The sequence below is a fragment of the Paramacrobiotus metropolitanus genome, unplaced genomic scaffold, assembly GCF_019649055.1.
Source record: "Paramacrobiotus metropolitanus isolate TYO unplaced genomic scaffold, Prichtersi_v1.0 Parri_scaffold0000143, whole genome shotgun sequence".
NCBI classification, from domain to species: Eukaryota; Metazoa; Tardigrada; class Eutardigrada; order Parachela; family Macrobiotidae; genus Paramacrobiotus; species Paramacrobiotus metropolitanus.
Genome location: NW_026570363.1, coordinates 143,478 through 169,898, shown reverse-complemented (window position 1 = coordinate 169,898; position 26,421 = coordinate 143,478). Strand labels below are relative to the sequence as shown.

At 43.2% G+C, this 26,421-nt stretch overlaps 3 protein-coding genes and 1 long non-coding RNA gene across 12 annotated transcripts; 2 read left to right on the top strand and 2 right to left on the bottom strand.

Annotated features, from left to right (window-relative positions):
* Positions 1 to 53: 53 nt before the first annotated feature.
* LOC129599312 (uncharacterized) lies at positions 54 to 1,686 on the top strand. Of its 3 annotated transcripts, XM_055497525.1 has the most exons (3): positions 54 to 218; positions 292 to 351; positions 436 to 1,686. In XM_055497525.1, coding segments are annotated over exons 2-3 (927 nt in total). In that variant the 5' UTR covers positions 54 to 218; positions 292 to 350; the 3' UTR covers positions 1,362 to 1,686. The 3 variants fall into 3 exon arrangements, with proteins under 3 accessions (XP_055353500.1, XP_055353499.1, XP_055353498.1); XM_055497524.1 differs by having other exon boundaries at positions 54 to 351; XM_055497523.1 differs by having other exon boundaries at positions 54 to 368.
* A 397-nt stretch (positions 1,687 to 2,083) lies between these two features.
* Positions 2,084 to 3,795, bottom strand: LOC129599300 (uncharacterized). The gene is made up of 2 exons (XM_055497513.1): positions 3,391 to 3,795; positions 2,084 to 3,229 (listed from the first exon to the last, which is right to left on the bottom strand). The coding sequence occupies exons 1-2, from the start codon at positions 3,542 to 3,544 to the stop codon at positions 2,298 to 2,300; spliced, it is 1,086 nt and encodes a 361-aa protein (XP_055353488.1). The 5' UTR covers positions 3,545 to 3,795; the 3' UTR covers positions 2,084 to 2,297.
* A 3,037-nt stretch (positions 3,796 to 6,832) lies between these two features.
* On the top strand, positions 6,833 to 7,931 carry LOC129599338 (uncharacterized). The gene is made up of 3 exons (XR_008691907.1): positions 6,833 to 7,099; positions 7,376 to 7,532; positions 7,667 to 7,931. It is a non-coding gene; the product is annotated as an uncharacterized LOC129599338 (long non-coding RNA).
* A 764-nt stretch (positions 7,932 to 8,695) lies between these two features.
* LOC129599337 (potassium voltage-gated channel subfamily D member 2-like) lies at positions 8,696 to 25,226 on the bottom strand. 7 transcript variants are annotated; one of them, XM_055497555.1, is made up of 6 exons: positions 14,248 to 14,605; positions 14,005 to 14,107; positions 13,141 to 13,170; positions 12,870 to 13,059; positions 9,157 to 9,319; positions 8,696 to 9,087 (listed from the first exon to the last, which is right to left on the bottom strand). In XM_055497555.1, exons 1-6 carry the CDS (start codon positions 14,425 to 14,427, stop codon positions 9,040 to 9,042), a joined length of 714 nt encoding a protein of 237 aa, XP_055353530.1. In that variant the 5' UTR covers positions 14,428 to 14,605; the 3' UTR covers positions 8,696 to 9,039. The 7 variants fall into 7 exon arrangements, with proteins under 7 accessions (XP_055353530.1, XP_055353525.1, XP_055353527.1 ...); XM_055497550.1 differs by lacking the exon at positions 8,696 to 9,087 and adding an exon at positions 15,783 to 25,226 and having other exon boundaries at positions 14,208 to 15,695; XM_055497552.1 differs by lacking the exon at positions 8,696 to 9,087 and having other exon boundaries at positions 9,157 to 9,328; positions 14,208 to 25,226.
* Between the last annotated feature and the right edge of the window lie 1,195 nt (positions 25,227 to 26,421).

Sequence of the window (26,421 nt, the reverse complement as noted above, 5' to 3'; positions counted from 1 at the left end):
TCGCAGTAAGTATTACAGCAGTAATGTGCTTCGATGACACAGTTAATTTTATTTTGTTCTGCATTTTTTCCACGCAAGTACTTCAGTAGCGGCGTAATGTATTATCGGTATACTGCTCCGTGAAGCATAGCTCAGCATATCATCCCTTTGAGTCTAACATTTTGCAGAGTCGTTCTAACTTAACGACTTTTTCTGACAACGAGATGCCGCACCGATGGGTAACAGCTTTTGTCGATTGACGTTCACTGCAGCCGTGTCGCTTTTGGTTTATGCAGTGCTTTTCTTGACCAGCTCCTCATCGTCAGCTTGTCCGACGGCTGTAGTGAAGTCCTGCCGCAACGTCCCTTGCCAGTACAGTATCGCCACTCGTTAGTGCCATTTTTGCATTGCAGCATAATTTAGGTGCATTTTACACAGAAAGTGTACGTCTTGCAGTGGAGAGAATCGTTGAAGACGCAACGCGCAACACAGCCAGCGAGAAAATCCATTTGGTTTTCCAGCGACCCGCCCCAAGCGCTGGTCGCGGCATTCTTCAAGTGATCCGTGTCGACTCCGGTGGTGATGCCTCCTTCCCGTGCGCCGTGCACAACCTCACCTATAACGCTCCGTTGCAACTTCCGGATATCTTCTGGACGCATCAACAACTTGCGCTAGCGTTCTTCAGCAACGGCCGCCTTTTAAGCGAAGGCAAATTTGACCTCCAGTATTCCGTGCACTCCCGTCCGTCGCCGGCATTCGCCTACGCTAACGTCATCATGATATTGACCTTTAAGAACGTCTCTTGGAAGATCAGCGGGGACGTGGCCTGTTCCGAGGTGTGCCGTCTGAACCCGGCCATCGTTTTCGAGCCTCCACATACCGGGATGGTTGGGGATGCTACGTTCTGCGACCGCAACAAACAGAATTTCCGCTTGCTGGTCTTTCCTTCCGCCAGCGAACTGTTCCCCGTCCCGCTGGCCAACGTTAGCTTGCGCCGAGGAGAGGATGCCCACATTGGCTGCGTGGCCAACCGTCTGAACGCAGCCACCCTATCTGCTTTCATTTGGCGCTTCAACGGCCGCGTGATTGCCGCTCCCGTGGACCATCCACTACGTGCTCTGGTTAGCCTCGTCGTGGATCCTCGCGGCGGCCGCGTGCCGCCCGAACAGTTCCCTCTGTACGGCATCTCTGCAGCGAGGGATTTTACCTTTGCCGTATCATTCAACATCACGGAGACGACAATCATAAGCACGCTTGTCATCAGCGACGTCGACCTGCATACGTCAGCGCGCGTGGAGTGCTGGGTGCGGCCGGATGACAGCCAGGAGGTGTGGCGCCGACAGATTGCCTACCTCCATGTTGTATCTACCCCGGCCGCCTAATCGGCCTGCAGATGCCAGTGCGAATTTTTTGTTACTATTAGAACGGTTCACTGCGGCGAATTAGCGTATGCGGAAGACCTAAAGGTGACTCGTATCCACTCTTGTTCCTAGCAAATTCTTGCAGAAGTTGTCTGAATAATCTGCATCAGACTGCACGCACCAGATTTCGAAATAACTGAGACACTGATATAATAGGAAAGTGCACTCGCTTTTTGCGGGAACTGCATGACCAAAGCAGGATCATATGATAAGAAATGGCTGTTGGTATCCCCTTTTAAATATTTTTACTGTAGACAGTTCGTTTCGGTTACTGTTAATGTTCGCAACCCGGTTCTTCCTGACTATGACACCAGTAAAACGACGCAACTCTGATTTCGGCACTGGCAAGTGGCAACTGATGATGAGCGACAAAAAATTTCACAAAAAAAAGGATAACACCTATGGCACGGGTAGCGCGCGTTAAATTTTCCTGGGCATGGATTTTGACTTGTATCCGCAGTATCATAGTATTTTCCTAGTCGAAAGCACTATCAAACTGTGTAAATTTTAGTGGTCTGTTTCCGGTATAAGCAGAACATGTGGGAACATGGAATACACGCCCACATCATCACCGGCTGTGAATTAAGAAAATTTTTGTTTAAAATTAGTGAAAATATTATTTTCATCTGCCATGGCCCACACGGCATGGCCTAACAAAAACAAACGGATACGCAGTGCTGCATAAGTGTTTATGTACTACAGTATTACAGTGCAGGGCAGCCTTCGATTCCTAATAAATATATTTTTACGATTAGACAGCACTACACAAATATTTTAAATTTTTTTCGGAAAAAAAATGCAGATAACAACATGTAAGCATCTTTTACGGCCCTACTGGTACAAAACACGCGAAAACATCAGAACACAGGTTACAGCGAAATGCCATTCTGCTGGCGATTAAGCGGCCGGGGTAGTTTCAACATGGAGATAGGCAATCTGCCGGCGCCACACCTCCTGGCTGTCATCCGGCCGCACCCAGCACTCCACGCGCGCAGAAGTATGCAGGTCGACGCGGCTGATGAACAGCGTGCTACTGCTGGTCGTCGCCGTACTGCTGGATGATACGGCAAACTTCAACTCCTTCGCTGTGGAGATGTTGTACAAAGGAAAATATTCCGCCGGCCCGGAGCCACCGCGACGATCCACCACAGCGCTAGCCAAGGCATGCAGCGGGTGGTCCGCGGGGGCGGCAATCACCCGGCCGTTGAAGCGCCAAATGAAAGATGGTATGTTGCCGGCATCCAGGCGATTGACAACGCAGCTGATATTGGTATCAGACCAACGGAGCACGGTGATGTTGGCCAGCGGAATGGGAAAAAGCTCGCTGGCCGACGGAAAGACCAGCAAGCGGAAGTACTGGTTGTAGCTGGTGCAGAATGTTTTTTTTCCGACGCTCCCCGTCCTGATGGGCACGGGCACAGGCCGAATCACTGGGGTCAGATGGCACAGCTGGGAGCAGACCACGTCGCCGCTGGCTCTCCACGAAACGTTTTTCAGGGTCAGCGTTACGGTAACGTTAGCGTAGGCGGAGGTGGGCAATGGAAGGGATTTTGTGGAATGGTTAAGGTCAAAAACGCCTGGACTGGTGAGACGGCCGTTGCGGAGAGACGCTAGCATGCGCTGATTAATTGTCCAATAAATTTCCGGAAGTTCCTGCGGAGTGCTGAATGTGACATTGTGCACCGCGCACGCCAGGGAAGCACTAGCGCCTGAGTCAACGCGGACCGCTTGGACAAAGCTGCCAAAAGCGCTACGGTCATGTAGTTCAAAAGCCAAGTGGATTTTGTCACTGGCTGGATTGCGCGTCGCGTTTTGGACAATTCGTTCCACTGTAAGGCCAATAGGCTGTTAGATATGCATTAATAATAAAAAGTACATACATGCAATATCATAATAAAAAAAAATAATACTACACGCTTGTTTTGCTTGCTTGCTATGAGCCCCATTGTTTACAGATTGTACAATACGTTTCATGCTATAAAAGACTGACGGGTGGCGATAGTGTAGTAGCACGTGATATTGTGGCAGGCCTTTTGTATAGCTGTCGGACAGGCTGATGAGTGGAAATTGTCCAAGGAAAGCACCATGTAAATCGAAAACAGCACGACTCCAGCACATTTCAACAGACAAAAGTGTCTATCCATCCAAGCCGTACCTCGTGGTCAGCAAAGGTCAGCATGATTTTACTGGTATTAAGACACAGTAAAGAACTATCCTGGAAAATACTGGCGCGGATGAAATGATAATATAACGTTCTTTAACTGACAGTTTTATGCAGGTGATGACAACAAATCTGTCCTGAGTTAATGTAAGTGCAAAATGTACGCTACTCAAGCACGTATGCCAACTATTGCCGTGCAACATCTGCCGCTAAAATGGGATCTTGGGATAACTTCACTCATTGCTTTTCAGTGAGCGAGTGAGCTAGTGCAACCCATATTGAGCCATATAAACAGAAATTCAATTATGTATCTGTATGCTTAAGTGCATACAAGGAATGCCTCCCGGCGAGGCGCGCGCATTCGCGCTCGGCAATATTATATTGGAAGGATAATATCTATCCATCTTGTTTGTTTGATTTCTTCTTTATTTGCAATAACCACTGACACGCGCAAACAGCTCTTGTAATGTTCGCTTCTTAAAACCGGTCTCTTAACAATGGAGTGCGTGAGTTAATTTGCCCCCAATGAGACCCAGCAATGTGTTTACCATTTAAATTACCAATAATTTTAATTAGATTATAGCTCTGCAAGCTTATTGTCATTTGAATTGGCTATTGCCGAATAAAAATAACCATTGCCCATTTTTAACTTTTAAAAAGTTAAAAATCATAACTTCTCAGGCGGTACAATTCTATTCAATACAGTATTACCGCCAACAGTGTTCCTTATTTTACAAATGTGTACTAGCATTTCTTCTGTAAAGGACATGACATGGTTTTCAAATGTGAACGAACAGTTAAATTTTAAAGGGTAAACCGCTGCAGAAAATAAGACTTTTCATACACTAACCATAAGTTTGACTTGAACTAACCACGCGCTGGTTTATCTTTACCATTAATAGTAAGTAGTAACCCATGGCATTTATGCTTTGAGCGGTATTGCGGTAAGATTGTTGAATTATATTAATGGCTTCGCAAACTTTTGCAAAGTTTCTTGTCGCAAGCTTTGACACCACACTTCCGGTGCTTTCAAACGATATACCGCTTAAACGTGGCGCAGGTTGTCGGTTCTTTTAAATTTGGTCGTTTTTGATATCCGAAATTATGTAACATTTCGGACTCTGCGCATGCTGGACTGGAGTTTTATTTAGGACTTAAGTATTCTATTTTACTTACTTTCTAAACTTTGTTCATTTGGTAGCTTTTTTGAATGTCGTTCATTTTGATTTTGGCGGAAGTTTTGGCCAAGAAAATTTCGGCCGACGTTGTGACCACACAAGAATTCTTGCTTTTTGACATTGGCTAACTCGGAAAAAAAATAAAGACTTAGGGCTTTTTTTTAAGGTTTAAATTTGACCTTTGAAGACGCGTCGCGCGTGCAAGTGTTGTTACAGAGTACTGTTGTGACTATTGCCTGGTACATTATTTGTACTTCTACTGTGAAGAAATGGCAGATCTGTGGCTGTGCCTCATAAATTTTGTTAGGGCTGTGAGATGCCCGTTAAAAGCCAAATGGAAATTTTTGAGCCAAATTCTGGCAAACCAAACTTTTTTTTGTCAGCACCATGAAATATCAACGTTCAGCAGTCAGCAAACATGTCTGGGCAGTGAATAACATAAACCATACAAAGCGGCAGATATGAACAAAACATAAAAAAAGAAACATTTTCTTTAGAAAAATACGAAAAAAATAAATATAATAATACAGAATAAAGAATAATAAAAATAAAAATAAGAAACATGTCCTTGGCAACTTTTACTTTAAGTAGTTTTAACATACGTAACACGTAATAACTCTCTCTCTCTCTCTCTCTATATATATATATATATATAAATATATTAGGTAAAATAGGTAAAAAATAATATATACAACAGAAATGTATATAAGGAGGTGGGTCCGTGGGAACTGCCAAAAGGAGGTGTGAAAATGTTAAGACTATAGCCAATGGTGATATAAAAATGTCTTAAAAACGGCGGTGCGAATATCCAAAAGGTGGTGATAGGAGGTGAGAGTAGCAATTTCCTAATTAGAATTCTTTGGAAGGGGAACCGACGGGCAGTAGGGTCGTGATTTCTTTGAATTACTGCAAAACCAACTTGTTAAATATGAGTGCAAATAGTTTCAATTCTAAATCAATAGTGCAAATAGTTTCAATTCTAAAAATTACGATATATAGGGGAACACACAACTCTACTCGGCCCGTTTCCCTGTACTGCTGCCGTCACCCGCCTGGAGTGTGACGTTACGGCAATACATACGGTTAAATCAGGCGCGGTACACAAGCACCACGTATAGCCACAACGTAAAACACCAGCCGGCTGACATCAGAAGTACAAGGGACTGGTTCGGCTAGTCTCATTTTTCCCTGTATATGTACATCTCCATGCTTTCTGTAAAGCAAGCGCGCAGGCCGATCTTAATATATAGACATAATGTATTAGCGCATAAAAATACCGAAATTTTCATTCGCTTACCACTCACGGTCTTACCTTTAATTTGACAATTCGTTCATCCCCTCGTGAAAATAAAAGTTACTAAAAACATCCAGTTACCAAAAGAAGTACTTGTAAAGTTACGCTAAACTTACAAAAAAGTTTTCATGACAGCCGATTATAACTTGGACCTTTCATATAACTTACGGAATACTTCAAGTTGGTCAAAAGTTACTTACTCGTATTACAGCACTGACGCACAGTCACGCAAGGTTTGTAATTTATTTTCTGTAGTAATCTTAAGCAGTAATAAGCAGCCACCAATTGACGTAAGTTGCATCACTGCATATTACTGCGTAACTGCATAGTGCATTGCTACTTTATACAGCGCAAATGCACAAAAACATTTCATGCTATGTAGTTTTAAAATATTAAAACATGATTAATTTTTTTATTAGTAATTGCACATGTATGTATACAATACATATTCCACTTCATTTTGTATTTCTGCGGTTCATACAGATAATAAACATTGAATTAAGTAATTCGGTGGCATCGTAAAACAAAATTAACCAATGTGACTTTTAATTACTAGCAACTAAAATAAATAAGACGCCGTACTGCAATAAAACTTTATAACAACAAAATATTACAAAAATAGCAATACATTTTTGTGGCAGTAGCCGCAGTACACAAAGCAGCTATGTGAAAGGTACACATGTTACCCCACGAGGTGGCGGCCGCAATAAGGGCGCACGCTCGAGCTCGTAAACGTAGCTCAGCTCGCTAATAACGCAGTCGAGCCGTTGAAATTCAACACACTTGTGAGTTGTAGGAATCAGTTTGTTTCACTTTCTAGTTTTAACTGCACTTCGGTTTGATTTTAAGGGTTGAGTAGAAAATGATAAGGTCTGAAACCAGACGTAATTTGTAGCTTTCTGAATTTTGAAACATTGAGTCAGAAAGCAGTATCAGGTTAAGACTGCTTCTTCACGGGTCTACGAGCTGAATCGCCGTTGAGAGTGTCTGTGCTGGATGAGGAGCCTGCAGCTGGGTTGTTGGATGAACCTGCCTTGATAGTAGATTCCCAATCATTCTGTTACAGGTATGATGACTGGTAATAAAACGTTATATGGAACGCAGCCATATGATTTTGGGGTCGACTTCCTTCTAGTAAGCGTAGAAAAATTGAAAATTTGGAAAGTTTTAAAAAAGAGCGATTTAAATTTTTCATCTTTATTTTACGCTGGACGGAGTCGACTCTCTTTGATTTGCTCACATCCTTATGAAAATCCCTTTACACGTTCTAGTTTTAAAAATTGACTGTGCTACTTGGCAGTCTTAAAGGCAGTCAAGCTAATTTTATGGTATTTTGTAACAGGTTCTTCGGTTATTTTTGGAGACGACTCCATGGAACGATCTCTCTTCCCCTTCGTACGCGTTAAGCATTACTTGTTGGCACCTTCGTTGCGAACGCACACGAGCGCACACTGGGCCTTTGGATGGAGCTGTGAAGCACACTGCCAGTCTAAACAAAGGTGAGCTCCACAAACTGGATTTAGACGTTGAGTAAATTGAGTAAGTTGGTGTGGAGTTAATTGTTAAGTAACTGAATTTGTGTACGTGCAGACCAAAATTATTAATTTGTGGTAAATATTTTCCCGTTTTTTAGGAAACTTCCGGACTTCATTGCCCATTTGATGGACTGGAGTCGACTCCGGAACCGAAACAGGCTTTTTGTGGTTTAATTTTTGAATTTTGCAGTATATTCTTTCTTTCTAAATTTCTGTGTTTTAAAACAGCAAGTGCAGCACTCAGACGATAGTTTGATGTTTATTTGTGGTTTTTTTCTGTAATTTCAGTGCCATCTTTTGTGCGTTGAATTGAAGTATGTCCAAAATTACGAGTAATGTGCGGCAAAAGTTGCAATAAAGTTTCTGACAATGATAAAGCAAAAGTTCTGAATACAGTACAATGAAACGTCTAAAAACGAGTTCCAAATTAAGTTGGGAATTATAAGTTCTACACTAACTTTTACGGCACAAAAAGGTACAGCCGCTGTTCAAAGATTGTTACAAAAAAACTTATACATTTTCACGAGGGATCCTTTGTCAGGAGCACCACTAGCCCCACCAAAGCGCAAAACAGCACCAGTCCGGCAATAGGGTTTCTTCGAAACCCGGTTCTGATTTTACACCGGGCACGACGGCCATGACCGTTATCTTCCGGGACGTCAACCCGCGCGATCGCATTATGTACTAAGAGAAATAGCAAAATGAAAATATGTTGTCACTACCTAAAGCCCGGTATCGAACTAATACACGTACCTTGCTGGTCCGTCTGCTGTTGCTTCTGGAGAAAGCTTTTTCTTCTGCCCGATGCACAGCCAACAATTATACCAAACATGACAAATAACGCGGATCCCAAGCCAAGGCGGAGATAGAATTCCATACGGCCTAAACTTTTTGATTGTTTACCTATTGTAGCCGTCGTGCCATTGATAGACGAATTAGTAATCAAACTAACGGCAAGTTTATTAAAATTATCGGATACTGATGAGTTCAAAGATACAGCAGGCGGGGGAAAAATTAATTCCGCCAAAAGCGTCTCATTCCTCAGTGTGTCGTTAATAAGCCCAGCGTATGCGGAAAGTGTTATTGCCGGTAGAATGTTTGCTACCACCATTTTCTGGCTGTAAAACTACGTACGCACAATTTTTTACATTACTCTGATAATGCGTTCTCCCTGACAATAATGCCAAGACTGCGAAAAGGAACCATGACATGTCGCCGGTGACACGAATGATGCAAATGTTTAGACAACGCTAATTGATTCAAATATAGCATTTAACCTGGCCAGCGTTTTAAAAACTAACAAGGTAAAAACAAAAATACCACCTCTGTGCTATCTTGATTAAAGATTATATCCGTCACGCATATCGTGTTTGATCGTCAATTTCCTGAGAGATGCTCGTGGTTTCCGCCAGTCGGTAAATGTGTTGCTCGTATTGCAGCGTATACAAAGGGTCAACTGCACAAAAAAACATCAGGTCGATGTTGCTGCTCGATCCTGCGGGGCATTTCCGGTTTTCTTCTAGGAAAGATAACGTAAAACACTGCAGTGCCATTTATTGATATGAGTCTGGTAGTTTGCCACGATTACCTCTGCCTTCCGTTCTTCGTTAATACGACAATAGAGACTGAAAACCTTGCATGCGTTCCAAAATATCGTTTGCACGAACAGGTTCATTACAAACGAACCAATTATTGCGGAAATTCCGGAAAAAAATTTTCCGCTGGCGCTCTTCGGCACCATATCGCCGTACCTAAAAGTTCTGGTTCTGATTAAAGCTTTTTTTAATAAAACCGTTTACAGATGCAGAGAAATCTATCCTGAAAATCGTAAGCACTATAAAATAGTATTACTATCTTAATGCAATAACACAATATTAGGAAAGTGCACACGCTTTAGGCGGGGACCGCATGACCGTAGATATACAGATATATAGATATACAGATATATCTATAATATTTAGTTGAAAAATTTGACTCGGTTTAATTTTTGAGCTTTACTGAGGCAACGAGTTCTTTAGCGCCAAACATGAATGATATTAATTATTTCGTTCCGTATCATTTTAAGAAGTAGCGCAATGCTAGTATAAACAAAGTACCAAAACAGAACCACGTTCATAACAAAAATACTCTCTCTGTGCAGACTGTGCCTGTGCTATCCTGGTCGGGGACTGTACCGATTACACACATCGCGGTTTCTCGTTGTTTCTTCGATGATAATTTAATTCATGAAATTAATAATTATTGTCATCCAGCAATACTGTAATTTTAACCACTTAAAATCGAATAGTTTTATCCAGAGGTAATTTCTCAGTTTATCATTATTATTCTCTTTCTTACGGTAAATCATTAGCATCCCTGGTGGCAGTTTCGGTTTAAATGCGGAAAGGTTATGAATAACCAATATCGTTAGATTCTTTGAGCACACCCTGCTGGATTGGGTTAATGAACGATTCATAAGCATAATGAGCGCTAGCGGATTGTAAAGAGCATCGGAATAGCCGTGGCGCGTAATGCTGCTACATACTGGCACACGGTTCAAAATGCAGACAAGTGAAATGCGGTCGGGTGCCGGTGCTCTTCGTGCAAGATATATCCGCAGCATCCAACTTTCTTCGTATTCTTAAAATCAACGGCGTGTAAATTTGGAACCTTCGGAAGAAGCCGCGAGTGCAAAGGGTCGATGTACGGGTCAACTTCCCTTCCTATCCTCCGTGGCGGTGGCCGACGAAGGCACACCGCCAGGTACATGTGGTATGGGTACACACGACCACGGCGCATATGTGCATTCTTTAGCAAAGACCACTGCGCACATGAGCATTTATTGGCGGTGACCGACGGACGACACTACGTTTTCCATAATTGCTGAACATAAAGGACCTTCGCTACGCTTCGGTAAAAGTTAGTTTTTATATACTGCACAAGTCATAAGAAAACAAGAAAAACAGAAAACATTAAAAACGTAATAAGAGGAGTAAGAAAGTCAACAGAAGTAAGATATCTGTGGTGTTACTTTAAAACTACAATGACCACTGCCAGTCCCGTTCCCACCATTACCACCAGTACCAGTACCACTTTACTTACCACTACCAGTACCACCACTGGTACCACTTCCACAACCAGTACCAGAACTAATACCATTAACTAGAATTACCATCCGGCGCCGGCAGGAGAAGTAACCGGATACATGGCCTTTTTCCTTTTGCACAGATTTCAATAGGATAATGAGTTTTCAAAATTTGCTGTCTACAGGTAGTATCGGTTATAGCAAATACGTAACAATTTAATTTATGATTTTTATGCAATCGATGAAATAGTCTATTATGTGCTGGTGATTAGTAGCATAAAAGATGCTAAAATCCAGTTGTTCCGCATGGACAATAGTTAGCGCAAGGTGCTAGACGTTCTTCAGCCATAGTTTCATTCCGTTTTAAATTCCGTTTGTGCTTTAAATTTTGATTTTATAGATAACTTTCAGTTAAGCACTAAAGCCCACTTTTATGCAGTAATGAGCTTGGAAACTAAACAAAGTTATGTTATTGTTAATTCCTTCGCGTGCTGCACGGGAGCGTAGACAGATTGCAAAAATAATACAAATATGCATTCATCACCACTAACTAAATGCGTCAGCATTGCAGACTTTTAATTTTCCAGACTAACGTATTGTAAATGTACGAGCCTTTTCGCTTGCACGCGCTGCCAGACACTTGTTTTCATGATTGCTTTATAATTAACGCTTTATAATTTATTGCTTTATAACTGGTTTTGTTGTTCGTTACTTGCTGTTCACGTATAAATGCATAATGCTTTATCTTTATATGTTCATACGAGTACACGCTTACCGACCAAAGCGTATTTATGCGCTGTTTTTTATCTTCTCGTAAACGCGTGGTCAGTTTTAGTCCAGCTTAGCCTTGAAAGTTTCCATATTTTCAACAGGTGTGCCAATAGATTTTTGTTTGTTTTTGATAACCAGGGGTCAAGATGGATTCACCAGTTCTTAAGTATGGGAGACGTAAAGAGTATTCATTGCAGTGACTGCACAGCAAAAAAAAGTACTTAACATAATAACTGTAAACACGGAGACTACAGCGGATACATAAATACTTGCTTTTTAGTGTAGACGATAATTAATTAATTATTGTGTGAACAGGAAATTAATTAAGAATAAAACGTCCATTAAAGCCTAAAGGTAAAGTACAGCGCCCCTTTTGTCGCATGTACAGTATCTGTATACGTCAGAGACTCAGAATGTAAAAATATCAGAAGGCCAAAATGTCAGAAGGCAGAACGTCAGGTAATCAGAAATTGAAAAATTAAGAACATTAGAAATTCAGACTGTCAGAATATTAGAAGTCAGAACGTGAAAAATTAGGAACGTTAGAACGTTAGAACACCAGAACGTCAATACATGAAAAATTAAAAACGCCAGAACGTCAGAATATATCAGATTGTCAGAACGTCAAAACAGTAGAACATCAGAAATTCAGAACGTCAAAAATTAAAAACGTTAGGACGTCATTAGGTTTCATAAAATACGACTACGAAAGCGTAATAGCGTATACTGTATACGATTACAAATTTACAATCATAGTCTTAAAAAAATAGTTTTCCATACTTCAACCTTTTTAATATTTATAATGACCTTTCCAGAATAAAGCAAATACCATCCTATACTTAAGTGCCAACAACCTATACAGCTATACTTGAGTCGTCTGTTCACTCAAACTGCTCCCCCACAAAGCGGCTGGTCACGCTCTTGCAGTTTATTTACGCAATTTTACATCTAGTGAGACCGGACCGAACCCGAGCCGAACTCTATCGAGCGTTATCGTTGTGCTTCGCGTTAGATAACACAACGATAATGCGGTTGTGCCAGGCCATTAATTTTGTAGTTTTCAAAGAACAAGAGCTGCACCTGAGATCTCCCTGTGGAAAACAGTGTTGGCTCTTTTAAAATTTAGCTCTCAATCGTTTCCGTCCCGTAAACTAGCCCAGACCGGATCCGTTTCACGTTCAATCCCGGCCCGTCTGCGGTAGACTGGTTCATGTATAGCACATTAGTAGCCCAAGTCCTGACCCTTTGCTGTCTCACTAAATTTTATAGCTGCGCAATCATAAATACCAACACCAATACCAAATCAACGTATCAACGTATAATTTAATTTCTAGCTTTGCTTCAGTTTTCAGTACTTGCCGACAGCGGTATACTTTTTTAGGGCATTTTTCTGTATGGAACTTGAACAACTTAACAACGTTTCAGAAGAAAACGGCACACCAAACGCAACAATTAATCCAACTTACCCTACGGTCGTCATGGTTATCAAAATAAACCAGGACGAGGCCATAGCGCTGGTAAAAACCGTATCCGGTTGATTCTTCTCACAATGATATACCACTGTAGACAGTATCGCAATGGTAAGGGTTAGCATATAAGATATCATCAGCAGTTCCATTCTACTGTTCCGCAGGGTGTGTTTAATCAGTTTAAATTCTGTAATGCAAGTGAGTTTGCATTCCTTGATGCACGCATTATGAATGCACATACGAAAAGTATGCAAAAAAGTATACGCACCATCTGAATCTTCGGATATCATAAAACTCCCTACGATTTCAAAAACCAAAATGTATTGACCAATAATCAAGTTAATTGAATACAGTAGTAGTAGTCTGTTCTAATACTGACATTAAACTTTCTACAGCAGTTTTCCAAAGCGCTGGCAAAAAACTCCGGTATTATAAGTATTCTTACAATCATCAGTATTCGTATTTTCCGTGCAAAACAAAACACAGCCGATAATAGTTGGAAGGGACAGACAGAAGAACAGTGCACGTTAAATATGTGCAAAACCTGGTGAACTCTGGGCGTTAGTGTTACACGTCTTGTGCATTATGATAACAATTGTATCGTCAGCCTGAAAGCGTATAGTTTTACATGGACAATAAATTAGATCGCAACCGATCCAGACATTATTACCGAGTCGTAACAACTGCAATGCAGCTCTAAAGCCGCTTCAGTGCCGATGCTGAATGCACTAACCGGTGCTTTAACTTCAACTACAGATACAGTCATACAGGTGGCAAATCTAGACGTGTTGCACCGTTTCCAGCTACTGTTCATGTCAGCCAGCTGGTCTTTTACGCTGTGGCTTGGCAGTGTTTTATGTACAGCGCTGTTATTAAGGTTAGGCATTGACGATACATGTGGTATCAGCTGAACCAAGCTTACGGTTACATGTTTACCTGCATTTTCTCTGAAGTACGCGTAATCTTATTAGAAGCGCAGTACATAAAACACTGCCAAGCCGCAGGTAAAAACCCAGCTGGCTGACATCAGCAGTAGCCGGAAACGATGCAACACGTCTAGTTTTGCCCCGTGTATTACCTAGTTGGCTTAAGTTAATTTCGAGCAGTATAGTCTACAACGTTTCATACGTACGGAAGGCGCGAAGCATACGGAGAGCAGAAAATATTCCAACGAACTCGTATTCGTTGAGTTCAGTACCCCATATCAGTCGCAGGACAGTAATTAGGAGACAAATCTGCAAAAGCCAAAAGTGTGCAATGTCATGTGTGTCTATTTCTCAATACACAGCTTCTGTAGACTGTATATAGTTATGGTTCTAGGTTTCTGCTACATACCACATCCAAAATCGACTTAAAACTTAGCAGAAAAACGCACGTCTTTGGCGCATGCCCATATCTTTAGGACGTATTCCACAGTAAATATGACCAAATACAGTATATCCAAAGAAATAAAATAGCTGCGGTACGCCTTCAAGCAGGAAACTGAATGTTGCTCATGTTCGACGGGCGATATATCGCAATCGCTAGATTCCAGGAAATGCGCCACCACCACCATCTAATGCTAGATCCAGAATGGATCCAGGGACGGAGACAGAAACGGAATCTATCCTGTGGAGTGAGCGAAACGATATGGTTCGCGAACTATGCGGAAACACAAAACGTCGCACCGTAATCGCTGACTTTTAATAATATTGACAAATCTGCTCAACAGAAAATCAACACTGATCGGCGCAGCTCGATCGTAAAGCGTGGAGCCCATTCAACAGCGTGCAACGCTGTGCAGCACGTGCTATGCCGCGCCCACTAACAAAACATAAACCAATCAGAAGCGAGACACAACACAGGCCATAATCCAAAGGCGTAGCGCCTAGCGCCACTGACGTGAACGCTAGTGATCCCGGTCTCACATGCCTCTGGGGGGATGCCGAGCTCCTGTGAGGCTGGACACACTCCCGAATCCACGAGAAGACGGTCGCCAGTGTCTGTGCGTGCTCGAAAACATCAAATTCTCTTATTCCATTTATCACATAATTCCAAATGCACAATGTGAATAAAGAGATCTGTATCAAAATACTATTCCATATCAAATCTAATACAAAACAGATCAACAGTTAAAAGATCAACAAAAGTATTAATCAAAAGTAGACTAGGATCCTCCATTTCTGACTCGTATAGGTCACAGGTCCTGTCCACCGTTTTCCGCACTTTGGCCTATTCCGCTCTGTTGAGCAATCCTGCGCATCCATAATGCGACTTTCCATCACAATCCGCTTGAGAATCAGGTGCGTATCAAGTACGACTTAGGAATACTGCTTCAATCTTTGGAATCTGGTGCGTATCATTCGTACGACTTCAAAATGAGATTCAATAAAGGTCATGGAGGGACGTCAATGAAGACAAGCGTAGTTCGCTTCCTCCCTAGTAAAGGTCATCCTTTGTTAAGATGATCCGTTGAGATGTGCGACTCGTTTTGGGTTAATGGTCCCAAAGGTCATGCGACTTTCATTCCATTACGGTGACTCTCGTTGGGCAATTGATGATCCCAAAGGTCATCCGACTTTTCGTCAAACTTCCATTAAAGGTCATGGAGGAACTTAGCCAATTATCTGCGGCTTTCAAGCACTTCTTCGCTTGCCTCCCTGGTAAAAACTTGATTTGACCTTTGCGTCGCACATCCAACTTCAGTATGCCTCGAGCGGCCAAAGTGCCGGCAAGTTTACCGTAGCATCTCTAATGGGGCCGGCTAGTTACCGCATTGAGTTTACCCCATGAAATTTCCACCTTTAATCTTTTACTCTTGGTCGCCGCTTGTGGCTAACATCACTACGAGAAATCCGGCTTGGTTACCGTAGTTTTTCTCGTTTTAATTTTAACACTGAATCGCTTAAAGAGAGTGCCGGCATAGTTTACCGTGGCAACTCTAATGAGGCCGGCTGACTGCCGCATCAAGTTTACCCCATTAATATTTCCACCTGTTATCTTTCTCTTTTTCGCCGCTTGTGGTCCGCTTTCGTATTCAAGAGATCCGGCTTGATTACCGTAATTTCTCTTGCCGATTTGTAACACTGAGTCGCTTAAGAAGGAGAGCCGGCTGATTGCCGTGACTACTCCCTTGGGGCCGGCTTTGTAGACCGAATCAATTTTAACCCCAATCGATGCTCCACATGATTTCTTTATCCTTTGCGGTTCTGTGCTATAAACGCTGAAAACAAACAATACACGAATACAATTTAAGTAAATATGTCACGTGACCTTTATACTTAACCATCATAACCGCTTCTGATGACCTTTTCAGTACTTTAACGTGATGACCTTTTCACGCTGCATTATTAAGCTCATTCTCACATGGTGACCTTTCACGTTTTTGACGTTTACACCAGTTCTAGTGCCCCATCGATAATTAATTAACATTCAACTGTTTCTGATCTCTTCGCCATTATTCGAGTACAAAGTTCTTCCAGTTCGAAGTCGACAGCGTTGTACTCAAAAGGTCATGTCGTCGTCATATTATCCAATGGCATCAGTTATGACCATTCTCCACGCATTTTTGTTTTGTTCCGGTAGTATGTACTCCGGGATGTCTTTCGCTGGTGTACCGCATGTATCCAGTTTCTAGGGGGATGCCGAGTCCGTTGGGTTTGTTTCTTGGCTCCGTTTCTCATCAATTGTCAATATCGCCAACTGAGCCGATTTCGGTTGGTCAGTCTTCTCTTTTTGAGACAAAGTCTCGTGACCTTTCGCTTTCTCGGGCGCCAGTGGAGTCTCCTGACCTTTCGGTTTCTCCGTCGTTGAAGCGTCTTTTACGGTGTAAACAACGATTTTTGAAGCACCTGTCGCGCGGAGTCCGCTTCTACCTCTACTGCCGCTTTTCCATTGGGAGCATGACCTTTTCTTTCTCCCCTTTTTCCGTAATCTCCTGACCTTTCAATTGAATTTCTCCTGCCACAGTTCCAGACGTCTCTTGACCTTTAGGCTGTTCGTCTTTTTCTGTCAAAGTCCCGTGACCTTTCAGTTGGTCTGTCACTTGACCTTTCACTTGACACTTTGTTCATTTGACATTTGACCTTTGAGTTCATTTGCGCTTGACCTTTGGTTCATCGGTCACTTGACCTTATGGTTTTCGGTGATCTGGCTTCACAATCTCGTCTGATGACCTTTCCTTTTTGCTGATCCAGATCTTTCGTGACCTTTTGGCTGTTCCATTTGGATTTCTGCCAGAGTCTCTTAACCTTTTGATTGACCTTTCACTTGCTCCGGTTTTGCTTCAGTCGACGTTTGCACCTCTTCCGTCACTTTGACCTTTCAATTGACGATTCACTTCATTTTGTGCTTCATTCAGAGTCCGATGACCTTTCAACTGGACGACAGTTTTTGATGACCTTTCGTCTTCGATGACCTTGTGATGACTGTTCTGACTACTTTGAGGACCTTTCGACCTCTCTGATGATTCCGGCCTCCCGTGACCTTTTCGCTGTTCTGTTGAATTCGCAGTATCTTGACCTTTCATTTCGATTGACCTTTCATTTCTCCCGTATGATTCAGTCCAAGTCTGATGACCTTTCTTGTTTCCCGCGTTTTCCAAATTCTCTTGACCTTTTGACGTTTCTGTTTGAACCGCAGTCGGATTCTAGTGACCTTTCAACTTGATGTCTTTTTTGTCGGAGTATGGTGACCTTTCCACTAGCAACGAAAACGATCGCTGGTTTGCGTCGAATGACCTTTACTCCTTCCCAACTCCCGTTCTTAACATCGTAAACGCCCGTTAATCTTATTTATGTGGGTTACTTGTTTTTGCGTCCTTTAGTTATCCTATCAAGAAGTTCTTTGTCGGCGGCATCTTCAACTTCACCCTTCTGCGTCAGCAATTCTGTAGGAGTTAGTTTCTTTTTCTTCTGTTTGACCTTTCTCTCATCGATTGCTTTCGCTATATCACGGTCCAACTGTTCGGCTTTTGATTTGACCGCCTCTATTTCCTCTTTTCTCTTTTTTATGAGGTCATTCTCATTGCCGGTAGCAGTGCGTGGTTCGAAAAAATTCGAGTCACGCTCTGATATCTCAGCGTCCGTTCGCTGTTTCAAAAGGTCATCTTTATCTGCGGTAGCAGTGCGTGGTTCGAAAAAGGATTGTTGCAGGTCCTTTTTGGAGGAACGCTCTGGTACTTTGGAACTCGTTTCGGTATCTTTTTCCAGTGACCTTTCTGCCAAATTACCAGCTTCTGCGTTCAACTTAATTGTGACTGCAGTTTCAAAGTCTTTGTCTTCTTTCCTTTTCCTTCCTCGCTTCTGTTTCGGTTTATCTCCGTTTAACCCATTCGTTTGACCTTCTCCCATTTCAGGTAGCGGAGGTGGTTCGAAAAATGGCTTCTGTTGTGTAACTGAGTCATTTTTCGGACTCCGCTCTGGTTCGTCTTCTTTTCCACTAGCATTCTCCATTTCAGGTAGCAGAGGTGGTTCGAAAAATTGATTGGTACCATTTTTCGAAGCATGCTCGGCTTCTTCCGTTTCTTTTTCGTTCAACGTTCGTTGCGAATTTTTCTCGTCGGGTAATGGCGGATGCCATGGTTTCAAGCGATCAATGGAGACTACTTTTAGGTCTGCTTCTTTCTTCGGGTTCTGTTCAATGACCTCGGCTTCGTTTGGTCGCGGGAAACTGAGAATCTTCCAAACTTTATCGTATTTCGACTTAAAGTCCGATTGGTTTTCTTTTTTCCCTTGTTTCGTATCCTTTGGTAGCCGTATCAATACAAAATCTCCCACTTTAAAGTTCGGCTCAGACTTCTTCTTGTTGTAAATCTCCGCGTTCTTCTCATAAGCGTCTTTAATATTACACCGTGCCACTTCTTCTGCAAAGGTCAAGTTCTTCTTCATGGTCTCCACCCATTCGTCTGGAGTCCCATAATCATCGGGTATATTCGTTTTCGTAACCACATCTTCCGGCATTGTCATTTCTCTGCCGTGTAGCATATAGTATGCTGAATATCCCGTTGTGGCGTGTACGACTCTGTTCATCGCTGAAATGACATATGGGAGGTACTTGTTAAACTTTCTTTCATTTCCCGCTTTCAGGTATTGCGCCAAGCCATCCGCAATCGTCTGCATCTGTCTTTCAACTTGGCCTTGACCTTCTGGGTGATATGCGGTTCCAAATGTGTGTTTAATCTTAAACACGTTGGTGACCTTTGCTAATACTTCAGCTGTAAAGTGTCGTCCGCGATCCGTATGTAGGATGTGCGGTGCTCCGTGTACCAATATCACGTGCTTCACGAACACTTTAGCGAATTCCTTGGCCGTCGCCGTTTTCATCGGTACTGCAATCACGTATTTCGTCAGTTGATCGATGAATACCGCTATGTATTTGTATCCGCGTTTCTTCGTTGGGAGCAACGGTCCTTTCAGATCAGCGTACACTCGGAAGAACGGATGTCCAACCTTAATCTCTTGCAATTTTCCAGGTGGGCATTTCCTCGGTGTTTTACGAAACTGACATCCTTGACAGGCGAGTATGTAATTCTTCACATCTGTACTCATCCTGTCCCAGTAATATCGGAGTCGAATCGCTGTCAGTGTCTTCTCAAATCCTAAATGTCCTGCTGCCTTCTCATCGTGCAATGCGTGGATTATCGCTCTTCGCATTGACAACGGTACAACATATGACCTTTCAAGTTTCCCATTTTTATCCTTTACTCGGTATAATATACCATTCCATAACTGGTAATGCACTTCAAATTTCGATCTTGTTTCCGCGTCTGGTAGGTGTTCCAATTCGTCTATGATCATTGCCAGATGGGGATCTTTCAACTGTTTATTCCGCAATTGCAAGTTTGAGTCATCAACCTCTTCTTCGTCACCTTGCAGGTTGACAATGCGAACTGTCGCTGTACTGAGTTCATTCCAATCCTTGATGACCTTGCATCGTGGTAACGGTTTATATCGCTTTTTCGCCTGTTTTGGGAATCTCAACAGTTTGATTGGGCATTCGTTCAACGCTTGTGCCACTTTGTCCGTTTCCCAAAGGTCGTCTCTATTCCCCGCTCTATCATCAAGTCCCGTGACCTTTCCATTCTGCATTTGAGATTCCGCGTCAAGTCCGGTGACCTTTAAGTCACTAACGGCGGGCAACCAGCTTCTCACTCGGTTCACTTTTGCTTCGTTTTCAGCCGACTCGTTCGCCGTAGCTGAAGTGACCTTTAATCGTTTCTCCCTCTGTTCCACCATCTGCAGGAATAGCTGTCCAACTTCAATTGCTGGTTCCTTCATATCAAACTCCTTCTTGTAATCCTCGAAATTCGGAATTTCGTCAAATTCTTCTTCGTGACACGTTGGCCCTTCGATCGGTGCTCTCGATAACGCGTCCGCATTGTCACAGTACTTTCCCGGTTTATATTCAATTTTGAACTGGTGACCTTGCAACGCCATTGCCCATCTTGTCAAACGTGGATTCATTCCAACTTTATTCGTTTCTGACCTTAACAAATTGGTGAGCGCCTGATGATCCGTCCTTACGGTGAATTCAGCATAATCAATGTACGGCTTGAATTTTCTGACAGCAAACACGACTGCCAGACATTCCCATTCTGTTACACCGTAATTCTTCTCCGCTCCATGTAGGACACGACTGGCGTACGCGATCGGATGTCCATCTTGTGACAGTACGGCTCCGATTCCCTCTTTGCTCGCGTCGCATTCAATAACGGTCGGTTTCGCGGGGTCAAACTTTGCCAGTACTGGACCTTCACACAACAACTTCTTCAAACTATTGAACTCTTCTTCATGTGCTGCCGTCCAGTCCTTTTTCACGTGCTTATCTTGTCTCAGCAGTTCATATAAGTGGGAAGTCTTCTGTGCGTATCCCATTATGAATTTGCGATAATAGTTCGCCAGTCCAAGGAATGACCTTAATTGTCTTTCAGTCTGAGGCCGTTTGAACTCGGAGACCGCGGTGACCTTTTCCGGGTCCATACGAATTCCGTCCTCGCTGAGTATATGACCCAGAAATCCCATTTGTCTCATTCCAAATTCGCATTTCGTTGGCTTAATCGTGAATCCCGCTTCCACCAGACTCATTAAAACATTTCGCAGATTCTGCATGAAAATTTCCCAAGTTTTTCCGGCGAAGATCACGTCGTCGATATACCCGAAAACGCAACCCTTTCTTTTCGCTTTCGAAAGTACTTTATCCATACACAATTGAAACGTTGCTGGTCCGTTGCATACGCCAAATGGCATTCTTTTAAATCGGTACATTCCATCTTGTGTTACAAAGGTCGTCTTGTTGATTGACGCTGGATCCATTGGGATCTGCCAGAATCCACTTTGTAAGTCCATTTTTCCGTAATATTTGTTGCCTGCGCACGCGTCGAGCAACTCATCCGGATTTGGTAACGGGTAATTATTCTTTCTCGTTAGCTTGTTAAGCATGATATAGTTGACACAAAATCTTGTCCCCATTGTTCCGTCGCCATTTTTCTTTACTGCCAGCACGACTGGAAAACTCCACTCGGCATCTGACGGTTCAATTACATCTTGTGCCAGCATCTCTTCGATATGCTTCGTTATAAACTCGCGGCCTGTCCAACTCGTTCTGGCCGGGTTACATTTAACTGGCTTCGCATCTCCCGTATCAATTACATGGGTGACCCCTTTCACATCTCCATATGGTTTCTTTGATGTGGGTAAGACCTTCCAGAATTCCCAGAACGCGTTATACACGTCGTTCTTCTGCTCTTCGGTAAGGTCAGGTCCCAATTTCAAGTTTTCAATTATCTTTTTCAATTCAGCTTTCGTTGTGTCGTCCACCTCCGGGTCCTCGAGTACGTTCTTTACTGTCCCGGCGTTGACCTTTACATTTTCCATATGTTCGTACGGCTCAACGTAGCCAAGAAGCTGATTTTTCTTCACAATCCGGTATTTACTGCTATGATTGGCAATGACGATTTCGAAGTATTTTCCCCTGTGGTCCGTCACTCCTGCCAACGGTTGCACTTCAGTTTCCACTTGTGGGACCGGTGTAAACATCAGCTTGTTTTGAGCCGGTGCATATTTTCCCATCTTGACCTTTACACGTGTGCAGTTTGACGGTTTCAATTTGATTCGCTGATCGCTGTAAACTTTGATCACGTCCTTCGACATTCTAGCTTTCTCCACTTTCAACCTTCTGACTTTAATATCCTTTTCTTTTTCCTCATCTACTTCGTCATCTTCATCCAAGTCCATTAAATCCTCTTGCTCCGAAAGGTCACTTACACCTGAATCTTCCGAAGTTGTTGAGTTATCGCTTGAACTCGTCCACTCGGAGTCGGAGTTACTGCTCTCATATTCTTGTGCAGTAGCTTGACCTTTGTCAACCTTTTCAAGTGGGCGCTCATCAACTCCTTCATCTTCTGATGAAAGGTCACTTTCGTTTTCTCGCGAATCGCTAAGTTTTTTCGCTTTCAAATTTTTGAGCAGGGGTTTGTCCCCTTCTTTTGCCTTTCGCCCGTTTCGTGCGGCTACTCTCGGGTGACTCCTTGCTACCCGAATTCTCGTCGGTGACCTTTCTGATTGATCGGAGTTTGACCTTTCTTCGTCCGATTTTGACTTTTCCAGTTCATTTATTTCTTCAAGGCTCGTTAATGGCTTTTCGGTCAACTCGACCGGCGGACATTCCTCACCGTTATCGAGTGACCTTTCCCCGTTTTTTGCCTCAGTTACTGGGTTTTGCTGTTCATTGGATATTCGTTCAACTTCTTCTTTAAACTTCTTCCACATTTCGCCCCTGTCCGTTAACATCTGTGCAATGTCGAAAGCCGACTTTGAACTTTCTTCCGTTTCGTTCGATCTTCCTTCGACTATCTCTTGAACTGGTTCCTCTTTCTCTGCTTCTTTGACAGTCCCTTTATTGGCTTCATCCTGTTGAACTGTTTCGTAACCTTTAGGTCGTTTAGGCCCAACAAAGATGCAGTTTGCCATCAGCTCTTCGGTGACCCATTCATCATTTGGGATCGTTTCATACATGCACCATGTATCACCGCCTCGTTCGGGGTAGTCCACTCCATCTGGATCTGGTGCAAAGGTCACCTTTTTCTTTTGCATTAATCCCGGTAATCTTCTTTTCCGGGTTATCTGTAATTCTCGCATCTCTTTTACATCAAATCTGGGGATTTCCTCTTCAAATTTATTCCAATATTTTTCGAATGTTTTTCGTTTCCATCTTTTATCGCATTGTAGTACACTTCCAGTGATTCATAGACAGGTGTACCAAGTCCTGCCGGGAAGATGATCGTTCTCCCTTCACCTTTATACATGTGGTTCACACGGAAGTCCCAAAAAAGGTCAACCCTCGCTTCTTCCCACATTTCTCCTTCTTCGGTCATTTCTTCTATCTCTCGTTCAAATCTCCTTTCTGTTGCTACCGGATCGAGAGGATCTTGGATTCCTTTCTCGACACGTTGCAACCAATGGTTTAGCCATCTGCCTCTTCCAATTATAAAACTTTCTACACATGACAACCACGTTCGATATCTATTCCAATGATATCGTTCGATGTGTGGTTTCCACATTTCGTTTGTCCGCATGATGCTTTTCGCTTTCTTTTGGGCATGACCTTTAAGGTCTGCTAATGCGGCATTACATCTTGGCCATTCTGAAGGGTCATCTTGAGAGGCATTTTCACAACACTCCGCGCATTCCCATTGTGGTTGCACTCTGCACGGATCCTCAAAGTAACCGTGGTGACAACTCCCGGCTCGTTCTTCTGGAGTTAATGTCCTTTGACTCGCTTCAGGTTTAACCTGTTCCTGTACTGTGGTATCTTCCTCACATTCGATTGGAGTCACGCTTTTATCCTCAGAGGATATTTCAATGACCTCTGGTTCTTTTTCTGTTCGGTGACCTTTCAATTGTTCGAGTGCCTTATCGCGGATTTCACTTGTGAACATCTGCTCCTCTTCGGCTATCCGTTTTAGAACTCGTAATCTTTCACTCTTTTTATCCTTCGCCACTTTAGCCGTCTTTATTTCCAGTGCCTCTGGTACTGGGATAGGCTTTGCCCACTCCATGTCTGGCACAAGAGACTGTTTCGCTGCAACTGCCGCTTCTTTCTGTGTGGCAATTATCTCTTCAATCGTTGGTGACCTTTCGGTAGCAGGTCGCGGTTCGAAAAAGGGTTCCTTTTGAGAGTCACGTTCTGTTACTTCCTCTTTGGCTTTATCTGGTAGCCTTTCATTTTGGGTAACAGATCGTGGTTCGAAAAGGTTCGAAATGCGCTCTGGTTCCAAGTTCTTATCTCTTGTCGTTGGTGACCTTTCGTCTTCCTTTCCCAGTGCCTCTGGTACTGGGATAACTTTTCCGACTTTTCCATTTTCATTTTTCGTTTCCAGTGCCTCTGGTACTGGGATAATTTCTTCCTGCTGCACTTTTGTCATTCCCGGTGCCTCTGGTACTGGGATGACCTTTTCTCTTCCCTTCTGTGCCGGCATGGTCCGATTTAATGTCTTTTCGATCTCCTGCTGAATCATTTGCAACTGCTCAAATGGTGACAATTCTTTTCGCGTCATCTTTTTCTTTTCGTTTCCCGGTGCCTCTGGTACTGGGATTAGCGTTTTATTAACCGTTTGAGAGTTTCCCGTCTGTTTTACAAGTTCGGTGACCTTTCCGACTTGAACCTTGGCGACTGGTTTGGGGTCATCTTCTTTCTCTTCTTCGCCTTCATTATCCATCAGTACGAACTTCTTCTCTAAGAAGTCGAATCCCAGTAGCACTTGTACGTCGTCGCACTTCGGTCGGACGTAGAAGGAATGTTCGCTTGTCTTCTTTCGTAAGGTCACTGGTGCTACACAGTAGTGCGTTACCAGGAATCCTGACGTTCCGCTAATTCCATTTATTTTCACCAATCTGTCAGGTGGCAATGGGAGCATGTGGAGTCCATTCTTCTCGCAAAACGGTTTGCTGATCAGCGACGTCTCAGCGCCGGTGTCCAACATTGCGTTGACCTTTATGTCTCCCACTTTCACTTCATGTGTGTATGCTTCAATTCTTTTGGGCAATTTTCCGTTTTGAATCTTCAAGGTGTGAATCTTACATTTCACAGGGATAAGCGATACTGGTCCCGGATCCATATCGGGAAGCACTTGTCCTTTTGCTGGTCTGCTGTGACCTTTCAGTATCTCGCTCAACTTATCAATCCTGTGTGGAACGTTAGTCCGAACATCGTAATATTTTCGCGGCTTTTCTTTATCTGTTCGCTTCTCTGTAGCCATATTATCACCGGTGACCTTTTCCACCTTCTGCACTTGCTCATTTGCTTTTGTGCCATCCATGTGACCTTTAGTCACTTCATTTATCGTCTGATGGATCAATTCCTCTTTACGGTTTTCATTTCGCTTATCTCTCAGCTTCTGAATGACTTCGCTTGTTATTTGGTCAGCTCGCTTCAATTCGTCTTCTTCGCTATCTTTCATCTCATCTGGTGACCTTTCATATGTAACCATGTCATATCCTTTTCGGTCATCCATTCGATCACCTTCGCGGAGACTTCATTGTTCGTTTTCGTCTGATCAATTTGTGAAGACATTCCGTCTGTTCGGGCTGGTGACTTGTCATTGGCATCCTTTTTCAGCGCCTCCGATAAGTCCCGTGACCTTTCAACTGCGTTACTCTGTTTCGTTTGCGCCATTTCATTTGACCGTCCTTTTTGTCCATTTTGCGCTAAGTCCTGTGACCTTTCGTTGCGCTTCATGACAAATCCGCCACCTGTCAGCTTTTGTATGGGGACTTTTTCTCCATAATTCGGCGGTTTATCCTGTGGTGGAGCATTACGTGAATGATTCCAGTCAGCGAATGTCTTCTTATATTCGTCTGGATTGAATACTGGGACTGGGTTCGATGGCCCTTGCGCTGGTTTCCCGGTAACCAACTCTTCCAGTCGCTTTCTTTCACATTGCGTTCGCAACTGTTGCATATCCCAGTAATCCTCTTGTGACATTCTCGCTTTCTGCTTTGCTTTCGGCGTCACAGGTATCCACATCCCGTGATTCCCATTTGGTCTGTAGGCCACTTTTTGCCACCTTTCCTTCTGTTGTAACGTTACTGCATCGTCAAGTGAGTCGTCGGAGTTCTGGTGTGCCAGTTCGTTATTCTGTTGCTGCGCTGTTCGCAGTGTCAAGTCATTTTCTTGACCTTTTGACACGACGCTGTCGCCGTGACCTTTCACATTCGCACTCGCTCCGTGACCTTTCACTTGGACGTTTCCGACAGAAGGTGACCTTTCATCTTTACTGTTAACAGTGGTGTTCTGCTGAATCCATTGTTGCCTTATCAACTTCTCTTCTTCATCTTCTGAGCAATTCCAAAACTTTGGCTTTGGCTCCCCGTAACAATCGCAACTTGGCTCCTTCGCCCTATGGTTTTCTGCCAAATTTCCGGAATTTCGCGTGTTGCTCATTTTCCTCTTGCGCAGTATCGTTCTGCGGTGGTGAATTTTGGTCTTTCGATTTGCCATTTATCTGTTTCCGAAACCATTCGTGGTGCATTTCCACTTCTTCTGCGGTTTCAGTTTGCGGTTTCTTTTGGTT

What these genes read in the sequence shown, in the direction of transcription:
- LOC129599312 (XM_055497523.1), top strand. Translation starts at nt 215, where the DNA reads ATGGGTAACAGCTTTTGTCGATTGACGTTCACTGCAGCCGTGTCGCTT. An exon ending in CCAGTACAGTATCGCCACTC is followed by an intron (nt 369 to 435) that starts GTTAGTGCCATT and finishes TACGTCTTGCAG; the next exon opens with TGGAGAGAATCGTTGAAGAC.
- LOC129599300 (XM_055497513.1), bottom strand. Translation starts at nt 3,544, where the DNA reads ATGGATAGACACTTTTGTCTGTTGAAATGTGCTGGAGTCGTGCTGTTT. An exon ending in CTACTACACTATCGCCACCC is followed by an intron (nt 3,230 to 3,390) that starts GTCAGTCTTTTA and finishes TTGGCCTTACAG; the next exon opens with TGGAACGAATTGTCCAAAAC.
- LOC129599337 (XM_055497552.1), bottom strand. Translation starts at nt 22,987, where the DNA reads ATGCGAGAATTACAGATAACCCGGAAAAGAAGATTACCGGGATTAATG.